This window comes from Falco biarmicus, chromosome 5 (assembly GCF_023638135.1).
Source record: "Falco biarmicus isolate bFalBia1 chromosome 5, bFalBia1.pri, whole genome shotgun sequence".
Lineage (NCBI taxonomy): Eukaryota > Metazoa > Chordata > Aves > Falconiformes > Falconidae > Falco > Falco biarmicus.
In genome coordinates, this window is record NC_079292.1 from 86,182,302 (window position 1) to 86,198,817 (window position 16,516).

The 16,516-nt window shown below is 40.4% G+C and overlaps 1 protein-coding gene across 5 annotated transcripts in view; it reads left to right on the forward strand.

The window, feature by feature from the left end:
* GRAMD1C (GRAM domain containing 1C) overlaps positions 1–16,516 on the forward strand; it is a 53,612-nt gene that overhangs the window by 4,815 nt on the left and 32,281 nt on the right. For 4 of the 5 annotated variants that reach the window (XM_056342192.1, XM_056342190.1, XM_056342191.1 and 1 more), the window contains exon 3: positions 13,545–13,629. In XM_056342192.1, the coding sequence (XP_056198167.1) occupies positions 13,545–13,629 (85 nt within the window). Of the gene's footprint in view, positions 1–7,598; positions 7,759–13,544; positions 13,630–16,516 lie in introns of all 5 variants that reach the window. The other variant, XM_056342193.1, reaches the window with a different exon arrangement.

Sequence of the window (16,516 nt, forward strand, 5' to 3'; positions counted from 1 at the left end):
AGCAGAAAAAACAGCAGGGAAGAAAGAAAAGAAGAGAATCCTACCTACTATGCATAATTTTTCCCCATCTCTCAAAAAAAATAATACTTTGGATAGCTTTATTGAAAAAAAAATTGAGAAAGAATTCATTTTCTGTGCTACTGTAAGCAATTCTTAAACTGGTGGTGTTACTAACTGCTGTTTTTAAGGTGGGTGGTAGTTGGGGGGTGTTTTTTGGTTGGGTTTGGTGTTTTTTTGAAGATTCTTTTCTGAAGGTGGACAAAGCTAGACTTTTTTCCTCCTCCAGTGAGGTTATAGAAAACTTGCTTGCAAACTTAATCTCAGGGCTTTCCCTCTTTACTGGAACCTGCGAAGCCTGCATTTACTTTTAAATGGTTCTCGTTTTGGCAACTGCAAATAGAAGTGCTGAAAGTCAGAGATGCATTGGAAATTAAGTGGCATCTGGAAGCTGTACCTCAAGATTCTGAATTCACTTTTTATCCTTCTTATGCTATTCATACTGAAATATAATTCAATTTAATATCCTTGGGAGAAGAAACCTGTGAAAGTCTTAAGTGTTCTACTGTAATGAAGAAGGTAAAGGTGAATGAGAAAGCTAATGAAAAGGATCCTTGCATCAAAAATGAGGGTCTTCTGTCTGGGGACTCTAGTTTCTATTAAAAAACAGTCAAAGAAAGTTCATGTATGTCTACAATAAGAAGAATGCCTGTGGAAAGAAAGAACAAAAAAGTAAGTCCTTCCCTTGCAGTAAAAAGGTAGGTGGAAAGAGTTGAAATCAATTGAGCATCTCTCAGAAAATGGCTTTTGTCTGGGAGGCTTGTTTAAGAATTTGGAAATACGAGGCACCAAGGAGGTGCTGGGGAAAAAAATAAGAGGCTCTAAAAAAGCCAATTTGATTGCGAGGTAGTATCAGTTTAAAGTTGGTCAGTGTGGAGGAATAGAACAGCAGAAGCAAACAAGTGATACAGTGAAAAGTGAAAATAAGCCTTTTCTCATAATACAAGAACAAGTGAGGTTGCACAAGATTTAGAAAAGGGTGTTTAATTTTTACAAACATGGATTTGGTTTCTATGAGAAAGAGCGAGTCTGTGGGAGCGTGTGAGAATACGTGTGCCAAGAATACGATAAGCATATATGACTCAAACCTGCACAGAAGGGATGCAGATATACGCTACAGCTTCGTAAATAACTTCGTAAATAACTTACTGCAGCACAGATACAAGCTGACGTATTTTGGGGCATGAGACTAGTAAGGGTTAGATTAAGTATTTCTTGCATCTATAATTCTTTGAATGTGCCTTCCACCTTTCTCTGAAGACCTCTGTTCACTCTGGGAATGTTTACTAGGCTTGTAAAATCTGTAACTATGTTTTGGTAGGCTGGGATTTAAGGCCTTATGACAGCTGCTTCATGTCCTGTATTGTGTATGTGATACATTACTTTTGATGAAAGCTTTTCTCCTCTGTGCCTCCAAATGCCTGGGTTGTGAAGGAGAGATGACATGGCCTGTGACATCAGAGGAGGATTTTTATCCTCCTTTTTATTTGCTGGTGCAAAGTAGTCTAAGGAGGATGAGGACTGGATAAATGCTGTAGGTCTCCAAAGAGAATAAAAATCTGAAACGCACTTGGGCTGTTTTTTTCTGAAACGTCAGTACAAATACCTTTCGCTGTGCTTGTATTTATTTATGACCTATCTGGAACCTCTAGGATAGATGCCTGTTTTTTAGCCCTGTGATAGCACTGTTATACAGATGCAGTGTTTTAAAATGGTAGAAGAAGATGAACTATATAGTTCTGACTAATCCTTGAATGTGGCTGATTAGGCTAAAGTTTTTCTCACTAATTTTCACCCTGGGAATCTCTTTACTGCTGTTGATGCAGCTCCAAACTGAGCAGATCTGACTGCCATCAAGTTTCAACCTGTTCTGAACAAAGACTGGCAGTTGGTGCTGTCTAAATCAGCTTTTCCCAGCTGCAGCAGCAGGAAGCTCTAATAAAATGTGACTTATTGCAGACATCTGAAGAATTAGTCTAGAACCTGAGGATGAAGTGTTACAGATCAGGAAGAAAATACTTCAGGTTCATGTGATTTACTTTTTTTTTTTTTAAGTCACTGGGAGCAAAGCCATTAGAAATGCAATATAGTTCAGAAAATCAGCATGGAGTTGGCTGAATGATGATACCCTTTGAATCAGAGGACAGTTTGTGGCTTGTGGAATGAAAGGTTTAAAAGGCAGCTCCAGGAGATGCAAGTAAGCTTTTTTGGGGTTGGTGTGTGTCTTTGTGGTTTGGTTTCAGCTTTGTTCAGCATTTCTGCATAACAAGCACTGTTTTTCAAGTCTGCTACAGGTGGGCTACTTGCATCCCTTTGGAGGGAAAGATGGCAGGTAACCGAAACTGTATCGGATGTGATTGCTTAAAGTCATTAGTGGCAACTGGGAGTAGAAAATTCTCCAGGAGGTACTTAAGGAAAAAATAATCAAAATCTGAGATCTTTTGTTGAGGTTTAGGTGATTTGGGACATGCTTACCTATAAAAAAACATAAGAGCATTCTAGATAAGCATATGGCTTTTCAGCTAATGACAGCTCTGGAAGTTATATTTTGTGTCATCCTATGTAGCAGATGGTTGTGCACTAATGGAGTTATGTCAAGATTCCGTGGTGATATTGGCAGCATTTTAGAAATTAGGTGGAGTAAGGTGGTTTTTTTGTTTTTTTTTAACGTAGTCCTTCTTTATTGAAGTTGCTTGCAGAGTCAGTAAAGTCTACACTTGGGATATTTGCATATTTGTTACTGCAACCCCCTAAATACCTGACGGAAATGACAGATGATGTCATTCAGGACTTTGGCCTGCTCATATGAACTCTCAGCTTCAATCTGTGTTTTTTTGCTGTACCTGTTCAGAATGAGTGGAGGTATGTGATCGTGAGCTGTAGTGTATGTGGCTCCTATCAGCTAGTACTGATACGTGTCTCCCAATAGCTAACGCTTTGCATTCTATTTTAATATAAAATTGAAGAAAAATTATGTATGGTCTGTGTTTGCTGAGAAAGGTTCAATCAAATCTGGTAGCAGCTTTTGATAAATAAATGACTAAGAGCAAAATCTGCATTTTCTTTTCTAAGGTAGAAGAGATCAAATTAGGAACAACTGTTTTGGGGCAATTGCTTAGTGAGTGCTATTTTCCATGTAATTTCAAGTACAGTAGGGCTACCGGCAGGCTTAACAAGATGGCAAGTGTAATTATACCAAAACAGTTCATGTACTTGGCTACAGTGACTACTGTTAAACAAACTACAACAGTAGTTACGTAGTTAATATGCTCCTTCAGGTTGTCATTGTAGTCCTGATCCAAAGTATTTATGTATCCTTCTATGAGTTGCTGGAAAGTAAATGACGCCAAGAGGAGTTACTACCAAGATGACTGATTGTTTCCTTTATGACCTCTTTTTCTGACCAATATTTGGGGACTGTTACTAATCTTAGATACGAATCAGAGATGCCAGAGTCCAATTGTGGCAAAGTAAGGAAGAAAAAGTGCAACTGAAGTATGTAATTCTTTTGCTTCTTGTTTGGTTACTTTTTTTGTGTTAAGTAATCTTGGTGGGACTTTGGTAGGTAAGGAAGACAGATGTTCAGAAGTAATGTCTTTACTGTATGAGGTGCCCCTGCGTGCCTCCCCCCTCCCCCCCCTGCTTCCCCCCAAAAAACAATCAACACCCCAAACAAAACAAAACCCAAAACATCTGGATATTTTCCCCCCTGTTTAAGTGGATCAAGTGAGTGTAAAGACAGGCAGTTTGACTTTTTTTCATTACTTAGGCAGCCTGCAGTGAAAGATCAGGTGAAGGAACAGATGTTGTTAACAAATAACATTGGCTAATTGTTTCACACACATGCTGTAGGAACAAATAAGAGTCAGATGAAACTGCTGTTTGGAAAGGAATGTGTTTTTTATCCAAAAGGAAATCATCTTGGCTGAGCTTTTAATTGCTATTGCATCATATTGGTTAGCTGTTGAAACCTGGACAACATAGTTACAGGACTGGAAATTAAACTGGGGAGTGGACAGATTGTCTGAGCTGAAGGATAACTTTGTGCTGGGAGGGTGACAAACTCACTTCAATTACACAGTGTTAAAATAGTAACTGGAGAGTTCATACAAACACACTTGGTTTATTTATATTAAGTTTGTTTTAGAACTTGATGTGTCACAGGGGTTTTTTGTTGCTTTTTTGTGCTTTGAAGTCAGGAAAGTAGGTACAGAATCACAGTTTTTAAATGAAAAGGAGCTAGGCTTTTCTAAAACTTAAACTTAAAACTCTTACGAACTTGGCTTTGCTAGTGTCTTGGGGAGGCAGCAAGAAGCAGGGTCTCTGGCAGAGGCATTATAGGCATAATTTTAGTACCAGATCCAAAGAAATTATTGCCAGCTATGGATGGTATTGATGAGAATGCTGAGTAAGTCTGAGACTGGAGCATCTTGCCTCCTGGAAGCTAAAAGCACCTCAGTTTCCAGTTGAGAGTTGGGGAAGATGTTGGTTGGTGGAAGTGTCAAGATCTCTTGAATTTTTTGCTTAACCTTCTCATTTTAAATTTAATTTCAGTTTCAAATATAATTAATTACATCTACCAAGTACCTCTTGAGTTTGGATGAAACAAACATTTATCAGCCTTATTGCTAATTGCAAATGTCCACACTCAGGTTTTTAATCGGCTGTAGATGGTGTTATAAACAGGAAATGCATTTAAATCACTCATCCTCATGCTGCTTCGGAGGCCTGAGTCACACTGGTACCCAGGCTTTGGCAGCACCTTTCGATGATCCCGCTGAGTCCTCTTACTGTCTTTCTGATGGCAAGAAATCGCCAGTGAATATTTTTCTGTATGGATTTGCCTCCCAAGATCTTGCTGCTCTTTCAGAGAATCTTCACAGAGAAGATTCCCTGTGATGTGTCCTAGCTTTGCTTTGGGAAGGCAGAAGAGTTGCCTCGTTTTTCTGGTGAAACCAGTTCCTGATATTTACATATGTAGCTGATCTTGACAACAGAACTGTGGGCCATCCAAAGCCACCACCCAGCTAAGTGTGCACAGACAACTGCTTAGTGCTAGTGAGCAGCTGTGGCTGGCAAAATGACTGTAAATATAGTCTCATTGGGTTTGACTATCTTCTCCTTTCAAGCATTTGGATATAATCAGTGATTAAAAAGACTTGAGATGCTTTTTTCTGCTGCTTCTCTCTGCTTCCTTAGTAGGGCTGTGCTAGGAGAGAGAGGGATCTCTCTTCCCTACTGCTGAGCGAGTAATTAGCTCCACATTCAGCCAGGTGCCCAAGGGGATCTGACTTGTGTGGGTGAGGTGGATGCACTGTGGAGACACCTGCCTCTTCTCTTACAGCTCTGAAACCTTGTGTGTGTTTTGATGGCTTCTAGGGGATGCAGTCTTGCAGCTGGGGATGGGTGGGTGATGCCAAGCAGCAAAGAGGGACTCCACAGCCCCTCACTGCTGTCGTGGCTCGTGGTCTGTGCAGGGTGAAGCTCCTAGGCAGTCTGCTGTTCCCTCTGCAGTCTTTCTCGTGTCCAGAACAGCCTCTTACACAAACGGCAGCCAGAGCCTGACTTCACGTGGTTACTCGCAGAAATGTAGCAGCCTGGGTCTAGGTAAGGCAGATGGAAAGGGACAGACAGCACAAAGAAAACTGAAGGGATGTACGCCTGCTGTTTGCCTTTCAGAGCTGGTGGAGGAGGTGGGCGGTAGCATACTGATTGATTTTTTGGGAGCTTGGGTGTGCATGAAACATGTGCTGATCTCCTCCCCTCCTGCTCTGGAGCTCAGATTGAGGAGTTTTCTTAGCAAGGGCTTGACTTATAAAGTAATGGCCAAGTCTTGTGTGAAAGTAGACTTGGGTCCACCGAGTTACCAGCTGTAGATGTACTCTGCCTTTAAGACTGGTGCATGGGCTGCACCCTTCTTCAGTGATGCGGAGGAGGAGCACTGGGCACAGAGTGCTCCCTTCCAAGCTGGTGTTTCCCTGGTGATGGTACTTTCCTCTGCAGTCCCCTTTGGGACTTTTGTGAACTTGAAATGACCTATGCTGTTGCAGCCAGCCTCCCAAAATCCGTGTAGATGATAGTGACTTTAGAGTGGAGCTGGGCAGCTCTCATGACCCCTGCCCGCCCACCCCCCCCCCGCCCCAGGTTTTCTTTGAACTGCATGCAGAACATGCCGCAATGTTTGAGTGCGTGTTCTGCCAGGCTAGTGTGTTTCAGCCTGTTTTCCACACTGGCGTGCAAGCAGAGGCTGGCAGAACACTAGCTAGCTCTTCTGGATGGTGTCCAGCACCGGCTCTGAGCAAGTGGGTGAGCGGGGGGGGGGGAGCCAGAGGGGCTGCCTGAGTGTTGGCCAGGGATTTGCATGGGTTGGAACAGGCTGTAGGCAGCTAGAGAAGGAGGGATGTGTAGGGGGTGTGTGTCTTCTGACTTTACGTTAGTTTCGTGCCTCTGTCAGTTTTATTTCTGAAATGGAGCATATGCTTTGCTCCTTATTGTACATGTCAAACTTGAGACTTTTATATCCAAATCAGAGCTGTTATGAAAGTACATTGGCTTCACCATTTAAAAATGCTTTAGAACACTTACTTGCAGAAAGAAAGTACCGAGTATTACAAAGCAGTTGCTTCAGAATAAGCAGGGCATATTCTGAGTCCAAACTATTTTTTTTTTTTCCTAGGGAGAAGTCTATAATACTACTAATGACAAGAGGTTTTCTTACAATTGATAAGGTTATCAGCTGACTTTCCCAAGGACCTTGTTGGAATAGCTTCAGCTGAACTTTATTTCAATGAAATTTAATGGCTTGTGAAATTCAGCTAATTCTGGTGGGATCTTGAAGGAGAAACTTGGGAGAGTTCCTCATGTGTTCTAACTGAAATACTTACCTACGATATTCTTCCATATCTTTTCTATTTTCTATTGTGGTTTTTTTCCCTAAAGAACATGGAAAAAGTATCTTTTAACTGGCTTTTCAACTTGACGTTCTCTGAAGAAATACCTTTACATCTTTCAACTTTTAAAATGTTAAGTCTTTGAGTTTTCTGCTTGGGAAGGAAGCCAAATTTAAAAATTCTTCACAAAAAATGATATTTTGTTCTATTTCTAATTATATAACCTGATGCTAGCAGCATAGTTCCCAGTAATTCATATGATGCTAAATTTTCTCGTCTGTCAAAAATCATAATTATGGCAGCTTTGGTTGTGGATTTTGTAGGCAGTTTTCCAAGCCATGAGCCAACATGAAGGACTCTTATCTTTAGCCTTGTTTATGGGATCTCATGGGATTTAAAAACAACTCCATAAAACCATCAAAAAACCAAAATCCTAGAAAATACAGTAGCTCAAGTACTTGTTCATCACCTGTATTTCAGTATCCCTTCCTTGAAATTCTACATGCTGTATTTCCAACAGAAGAAATAGTTGCACCAAAATTCTTACTGGATGCCACTCAGCCAGTACACAGATGCCTCTGGAGGAGAACTGCCATTGGTTTCTTTTCTGCTCAGTCACTAAAAAAATGTTAAAATCTGTTTCTCCTTCAGCCTCGGCAAATAAGAGGGGGGCTGGGCCACAGAAGGGGACATAATGACCCCAGTGCACAGCCCTGTGCCAGCCAGTAGCCCACTGGAAGAGTGCCCTGTGCTCATGAGACTCCCCTCTCCAGAGAAGTTAAGGGTGAATGAAGAAGAGCATTTAATGAATGTAAGTAAAATAGTCCTGGCTCCTTAAACTCTTCCTGCTCACTCCCACTGTGGCTATGAGTTTGTTTCTGTTTCCTTGAGAGCATGGGAACTTTTGGAAGGCAGGCTCCTGGGGAATATGATAGCTGAGCCGACCCTGGCAACAGTTGTTTGTTTTTCTTTCTCTTCTTTTATTGGTTAACATGCCTTATATGACCTATGAATTAAATGCAACTAAATGTGGGGATAATCGGGTGTGATAAATACCTCCTTACTTAAAAAAATAACAACCAACCAGAAGTGGACACTCTGTACACATCCAATCCCAAGGTGCACGATGTACTGTACACAGCACAGAAGTCACCTTAGGTAAGGTGGTGTTGCCCTTCAGGTCCTGTGAGTGGTTCTTTCCCTGTGCAAGTTTAATGTTTTTGTGCTTCAGGAGAAAGGGAAGAACAGTAAGTTACTGCTAGTAAAACTTATGACTACTTAATAATTGAAATTTATTTTTTAACCCCAAATTCTTCTGTGATTCTGTCAAGGTATGGTTAGTGAAAAATAGATCACTGTAACAGTGGATTCAGACTGTTTGCTTGTGACAGAGTAAACAGAACAAGTCTGACACTTTCAAAATACATCCTCCTGCTTGTTTTCAGAAAAATGGAAAACTGTGCCCTAGAACTCTGAAAAACAGAAGGGAGACTGGTAGTCGTGTGGACGAGAGCTTCCACTGTGATTCAGTGCCTAAAAGCAAATGTGAGTCGGATTTATGTGTTTGCAGTGACTTCTGCAACGCTACATCTAGCTCTCAAGAAGCACACTGAAAATAGGAGGAGATTCAGAAGAGCCACGAGAATAAGTCTGAAAAATCTTTTTGCTAATAGACTTGAAACTTAATCTTTACCCCAAAAGAAGATGTGGGGTAACTTGCTCACAATCCAAAAATAATTCACAAAGATATGATTAACCAGCAGACCACTAGAAGAGCTCTCCATAGCTGGGATGGATTTTTTTCCATCAGGGTGACTCTTAAATTATGATATTTTTTTTTCTTTCCCAAAGGGAATTTTTATCATTGTGGCTCTAGTTTCGAAGCAGGAGCTAAATTGCAGGATAGCTGCGGTTTGTGTGTTACAGATTAGATTTAGATGGACAATAATGAACTTTTCTGGACTGAAGAAATGGCTGCAGTGGAATCAACTTTTCTGTGATGGAAAGGCTTGTCAGACTTGGCACGTTTGGCAGGTAGCCTCAGCAGAGGGACTGCCATCTCTGTGCCATGGGAGTTGTTCTTGCCTTTTAGATAAGTCCGCCTGAATCTGTTTTGGAGTATGTGGAGTCTTAAGTCAGCCTGCCTTACGCGGCTAAATAAGGCTTTTGTTTAGGGCTGTTAACTTCGCACTCTCCTAGCCTAGTGAGGCTTTAGACTCACTGAAAGTGGGATGTTGGTATGTTCTATTTGTTTTGTTCTTTCATTTATTCATTCTTCTTTCTCCCTTGCCAGATAAGTTTCAAGAGTACATGTAGTGTTTTTGTATAAAATCAAACTCCTCTCTGTGTGATGTTCTTCTGGAGGCTGTTTTCTTTTTCTTCTGATGCGAAGAAGGATTTTAGAGGGGAGAAGACAATGCATTCCTCGGTAGAAATGCAGCATTTTTTTGCCTGGATATTTAATGTTTGCTTTAATGTGTTAGTGTAGGATTAAGTACTTTAATCTTAACATTATTAATATCTCCAAATTTGGTTTTGACTATGTGTAGAAACTTCATAGGAAAGTACAGGCCATGCTCTTCTGCCTTTGGAGAATAGCACATCAAGTGGTCTTTAAGTGGGGTGTAGAGGTAGTGGTACGGATTTGCTTGCTTGTAGACAGAGGAGCAAAGCCATGTGTCTTAATTGGCCATATTTTGATAGTTAAGTGAGGCTTCCAAGCATAAAAGGGGGAGTAGGTTGGGCAGCTTTCTTACGGGCTTGTTTGATTTTGGGACCCCAGGCACTCTGTGGTAATGGGTATCAGGACTGAAGCTCAGTGGGAGGCATGTGTGCGTCTTTTAAAATGAGGTGACATCAGAACTGTGTTACTGTAGTAGTGACATCAACTTATGTGTGTTCTCAGCTGTTTGTGTTCAAGGCTACATGTCAAAACTATAGAACGCAAATTGCCAGGTAATGTGATTTTTGTGGTGTCTCAAAACAAGGGCAAAACACTAACAAAGCAAATGCAAAATTATTACTGTCATTAGCAGATATTAAAAATGCACATGCTGCTTTGCTGAGGTCGATTGACTATTTGCATGCTTAGTGATATGTGTAATCAAGTAGTTATCTAATGATTAGCATTTTTGCTGTACTCCTAGGAGAAGGTGCAGCTTAATTTTCCTCTGCAGTTTGCTAGATGCCTCAAATTATTTGCAGTGTCCACACTTTAAAGATGTAAATGTGAAGGGAAGCTATTTTTTTAACAGGCTCCTATCATATAAATAACTCGGCTCAGTCCTATTTAAGTTCATATAATTTTTTTTCTGGAACATGACTTTAAATAGTTGGACTCTGGTCCATTTCTAAACAAGGTATGAGAATCACTTGGTTATGTGTCTTCAAGTAGTATCTGTTTCTTGTGTAACTGTCTTCTGTAAACTTTCTGGATGGCACTGGAGGTTTTTCTGCTTATACTATTTTACAGGTGTCTGGTATATTTTGTGGCTTCAGATAAAGAATGCTAATATGTTGTTGGCTGGACTTAATAATTTTCTTAGTGATTAAATATAGCATACCCATAAATGCCTAAGATTATTCTTGGGCAAAGTGTTTGCCTGATGACTTATAATTAAACTTAGAAATGTGGATGTGCTAAAAATGAGTTGCTGTTTAATCTCTTAAATGCCATACTACAGCCTAATTTATGCCTTTCTTTTAATATTTCATGGTAAGTTTTGTAACCCATAGGTGGCAACCTGCCTCAAATGCAGGTATAATAGAATAGTGATTATCAGAGATGCTGTATTCAAAGAAATGGAAATGTCTTATTTTCATCACTTTAAGGAAACTGATAGCACCAGCAGTGTTAAAACTAGCCCTGTTGTTTCCAAAGTCCATGGAGTGATCTCTTAAACACCAAGTCATATGCCGAGTATGTATTTAAGTGAGCTAGTTTTCATGCAAAGTAAGGAAAAGATAAGGTTAAAAAGTTTGTGTGCTTGCTTTTTTCTGCTGATTAGATAAGGATTCAGAACAGGCTCTTAATAATGTCCTGAGAGCTCCGTAGAAATCTACAATTAGTAAGAGGCTTTCTTATTATCTTTGTCACTCATGAAAGAGAATGCTTCTAAATGCCAGTGAGGGTTTCTGAGACAAGCTATAGCAGGTTTTATGCTACAGAAAAATCCCATTTCTAAGTAAAACTCAAAAGATCTTGAGTTTGGATTCTTGGAGCTGTTGAACTGTCAAATTCAGGCATTAATGCAAACATCTGTGATACTGTACTGTTCCTGTTCTCCTCTCCCTGATTCCTTTGTCTTGTAACGACAAAAATGCTTAACTTCAGTGTAGCTCTTATCTCTTACATACAGTGTGTTGGAGAAACAGCTTTTTTCCTTAAAAGCATGTCATCTTAAATCATGGTTTCATAAATCAGGCTTGAAGATTGTGAACTTCCTTCTGCTCTTGTGGCAGACCAGTTTTTTAATCCTCTTCTGTTAGCATTGTCATCACAAGCTCAGACTTCAGTCAGGTGAGGTATGACTGTAAACTGTACAGCCTCTAGAAGCACAGATGAAAAGTTAACTCAGATCTGTAAAGTCTACCTTTTTTCCCATGTCTCTTTCCAGAGTAATTGGAAAGAACTCAGTTTCTTCAAAGTGGTGCAGTCATTGGGTGCCCGTTTCAGATGATCAGTTAAAAGCATTTCAGGGCATGATGTGGCAAGGCCAAGGAACTGTAGCCTATCTACTTTAGTAGATGACATACTTTCCAAGAATTGTTAATTTTGTAATCTCAGAAGTAGCTGAAGGCTAACTGGAAGCATACAGCTTGGAGGACATGTCTAACATGTTGCCCTGTTAGTTGCACCTAAAGCTTTTGTGCTTACTTTTCTCAGAAGGGGAAGAGTGGACACTTTCTGCCTCACTCTCTCACTGCCTTTTTGCATTGCAATGCTCACAATATTAGCAGACAACAAATATGTACTCACCGGTGGCCAGATGTAAAGGCTTTCTTTTATTAATGGTACTAGAAGGTGACATTAACATTTTTTTTTCTTGGAGCTGAACTGAGTCAGGGTAACATTGCCCTCTCCTGTGCTATATGCACTTAAGCACCTGACCTTGAAGTAGCACTTCATGTGTTCTAGTGACCAAAGAGCTTGATTCTCAGGTATTGGTATATGACAGACCATCATAGCATGTGTGTGTAGGGTGGCGTTCAGGGAACTTTTGAACTGCAGGAAGCAGGAATCTCTTCTGTGGAGAACAGCGAAATGTGAGAATCTTGATGAAGTGGGGGCACTATGGCACTAGTTTATTAAAAGACCCTCAAACTGAAGATAAATCTGTCTTTGTTCTGGCATTGTTTTGACAACAAGCACAGACATAATGAAAGGGTAGTGACCAACTAACATGCTGCAAGGGTGTGCTAAATCTAGGTGGTGGGTTGTTTGGTTTTTTTTTTAGTAAACATGCCGCAAGGTCATACAGTCAAAAGTGGTTCTTTGCCTCCTTTCTTCTTTCTTCCCTCACCCTAAATGTAAATAGCCACTAATCTTATGGTAGAGATGGGTTTTGTGGTGAGTGTCAAGTTTTGGAGTAATACAGGTGCTCAAGGAGAGAATAGCAGCCATATGCTTAAGAGCTTTAGGAAGGCTTAAAAAATAATGTAAAAGAGGCTTTTAATAGTATATTTATACCTAGTTTTGGTAACACTTCAAAGTCACTTCTTTCTGTCTTAGCTATGGTCCAGCTGAGTCATTGCCTTATACAGCATTTAGTTAGGACAGCCCCTAAAGTGACCAACAACTTTTAAGCAAAAAAATAAGGTCTTGTTCTGAAAAATAGGGCTTTTATAGCAGAATTGTTTTTGGAGAACATGTTGAAGCTCTTTATTTGGAAGTTGGGGCTTTCATTTATAAGACTAAGGACTTGAAGTCCATCAGCATTAATCTTTGCTGTGAGTTCACTGCCCTATTTGAACCTTAAATGAACCATTGGCAGTGATCCTAAATATGAGGTGAAATGTAGAACAGATTAGGAAACCAAGAGATGGTGCTGCTGCTGCTCTTTGTGCTTACTGGAGGAAACTTTTGCTTTTATTCCTGCAGGTCTAATAGCAGCAACGGGCAAAAGCTTCACTGCTTTGTAGTATGCCTGAAATGGTACTCGGAGTAGAAATTGGTGTTCTAGGTTGTGTCCTTGTGCCCAGCTAGTGGCCTGCGTGAGGACTTGATCTGCTCTGTCACCTCCTGTGTTGTGGCCTTGCTGCTACTTCATTTCGTCTGTGCTAGAAGACAGCCCTGGGAAGGGCTCGCTTATCCTTATGAGCAGAGCAGGTTGCCATCATACAGCTGCCATGCCTTGTAATTGGCATCTGCCCTGATACAGGGAACGGTTTGGCCCACACTATCATAACTACTCAAAGCATACTCTTACATGAGCAAGCATAAAGTTACAGTGATGTTCACATTTAGATACCACCTATTCTTTATTGCTCTTTGGATGTTTGTTTGTTCTTCAAGATAAAATTACACATCCAGTACAAAGACAGTTGATGGCTGAAAATAAATCTGTTTGCTTAACCTTTTGCCATTCTTTGTTGCAGCTGTCAAGTTCCACTTACAAATATAGGAGTGAGGAATTCAAGAGACAGTTTTCTCATCTGCCAGACTCGGAGAGACTCATAGTAGGTAAGATGTAATCATGCCAAAAGTTCTTGTCTTCTGGATGATAACTCCAGATTGCACTAGTGTCAAGGTGTGGTTTTTTTATGACAAATTCTAACTACAGCTGAAAACTTCCTATTCTCCTGTCTCTGAACTAGTATCAAATACCTTCAGGGAAAGTCAGGGCCATACTGGTCTCCTGTATTGCCTGCTCTGTAAAAAAAGACAGATTCCTTTTGGAGCTTGAGAAGTGAAGGAGAGGCTGCGGAATCCTCCGGTTCATCTAGACACAGGGTGTGAGCCTCTTAATGTCTTTTCCTGCTGCTGCTTTTTAGTGGTTTTTAGACAAAACCCTTGACAGCAGCAGAGGTGTGATTGTCTGACAGGGGTTAGCTGACAAGCTGGAAAGATAGATCACTGTGCAGGGTCAGGGTGAGCACTGAGCATGTAAACTCAACAAATGTGCATTGATGTTTTATGTCCCACGCTGGTCTGTGCAATTGTAGTTACTGCCCAGGCTGGCACTGAGCATGAAGTACATTACCGGGTGCTCTGCTGTGCAAATCTGTTCTGGCTTGGCTCATGCCTCGAGTAGAGGTTTTTCACAGCCCGTTATACCAGGCTGGCTTATCCATATGCTGATGACATGGGTGCAGGTGTAGAAGTAACGCTCAGCTGGAAGAGCAAAGGTGGTGAGAAGTGCATGGGATGGGAAGGGACAGAAGCAGGTGGCAGAGAATTTCAAACTATGGTGCATAACTTCTTGCCACTGAAGTGTTCCTTTTGAGCTCTGAATCCCTGTTTTCCTCCACTGCAAAACCCAAAGAAGGCAAGTGCATAACCCTACCTTATTTACATGTGGTGATGCACCCTATTCCTGTTTTTTACCACTTGCCTTGCAGGTAAAGCCTGCCTGCGCTGCCTGAGCGTTGTGTAACAAATCCACTGTTCAAGTTCTGGGTTTTGTTTTTATACAAAAGTGGCACTGTGACTATTTAAAGTTCATCTCCTCTTATGCAGCCTTTAAGGAAGAGAATATGGAGGGGCTGTCAGTATATGCTTGCAGCATGCTGAGTCCCTTCCAGGATAGTGGAAGAAAAATTTCTGCAAGTGACACCTCTGAAACAGTTAAAGCCCTGTGTCCTTTTCCAGCCTTGGAAGGAGGCAGTTATCCTCTGAAATGCCTTCTGCATTTTTAAAATACTTGAGTTCAGTACAGAAGTAAAACAGAAGAAAAGGATATTACTTCAAAGCATTGTTTTGATGTTTCTTCTTACATGATTGATATAGAAAGCTATGGAGCAAAATCTGAAGTACTAGTTCAATGAACACACTGCCTAGGACTTGGAGAAAGATTTAGTAATGGGTTAACCTCAACAGTGTAGTACTTGCTCCATCAGAAGCAAAGTCATTACTTAATATAAATACTTATTTACCCCATAAAAAGCAGTGCTCCTTTGGAAGGACTTTTTGCATCCTCCAAGCAAAGAGCTCTTCCTTTCCTTGATGCAGAGGAACTTATCACAGGCTTTACAGTGCTCAAAGAAGCAATTACTGGCTGCTGCTCATTAAAAGAGCTGTAACTGCTCCTGTTCTTAACTTAGCTGTTTAAAAAAAGAAGCAACCATTCCACTGTAATGAGCACTGTAAATAAAGATTATATGAAATATAATTATTCTCTTATAATAAAAAAGAAATTACTTAGACTTTTGAAATGGGAGTTTAAAGGAGTGCCGCTAACTTTAATTTGTCTGAAAATGTTGTTTACAAGCAGCATCTTAAGTTACTGGATCTGAAAACTTAGAAGCAGAAATGCTCATCTCTCCCTTTTGTTTTGATATTCTCTATTGTGTAGGTAGGTCATGGTGGTGGTGTTCATCACTTGCCGAATGCTCCAATATTTACAGGTCTCAATCCCTCCCCTTCCCCTAAACATAGAAGTGAGATGCAAACTTCTTGGTAATGGTTTCCTCAAGTCCTTAACCTCAAAATCCTGCTGCCTTTGCTCTCCTAGCACTTTGGTATCTGACTTCTCTTTGAACTTACTGGTTTGGATTTCTGTAAGTTATTGCAGTTATGCCTCCAAGGATTTGTATACATGCCCCATGCCTGTTGCTAGAAGCTTTATTTCTGCTTGATTGTTTGAGGGGAAAAACCTAAGAGAATTTTAAAAACCATAATAAAAGCTTCTGTAGATGCAGGCTTACCTTGAAGCCAGGATCATGAGGGACCCCTGAACGTCTTGTTACTTGAACAAGAACTGTTCATTTTCTTGTTGTACACAGAATCAAAATTCTGGCTCAGACAATATGAGATACAATGCTTTTCAAAGTAACAAAACTCTACTTCTGAAGTTAAAATCATTAATATCCTGCATGAATAGATATGTTTGGGGTATTTTCTGTACATGAGGTAATATTCTTTAGGTTGGAGCTTCTAAAAGGAGTCTGTCTTGTCTTTCTAGCAGTAGTACTTTGGAAATTTCAGTCTGAAGGTTCAAACAAAGTTAATTTTCAGAAGTTCTTTCAGAGAGGTTTTTAAAAAGTGCAACCAAATGCTCTGCTCTTATCCTTAATTAGTAGGTATCTGATGGTGGGTAATTGCATTCTAGATGAAATCTGTTCCTCAATAGGAATGTTTCAGCCAGAGGCAGTATCATAATAAAAATGACAGTCAGCTTCTGAAAATATCCCCTGCCTGAAGAAGTGATTAGCTTCAGGCTGCCTTTTAGTGTCTGACTTTGCAGGTAGTTTTAGCTAGTGGTAGGATCTGTTTGGTAGCAAATGATCGTCTTACTACAACATATGAACTACTGTTATGTAGGAGTTGCCAGTATAATCTGTTATACTGTGAAATGTTTGTGTATTCTGTTTAGGCGCTTTGAATTTTGAACTTCTCCCATGTACTCCTG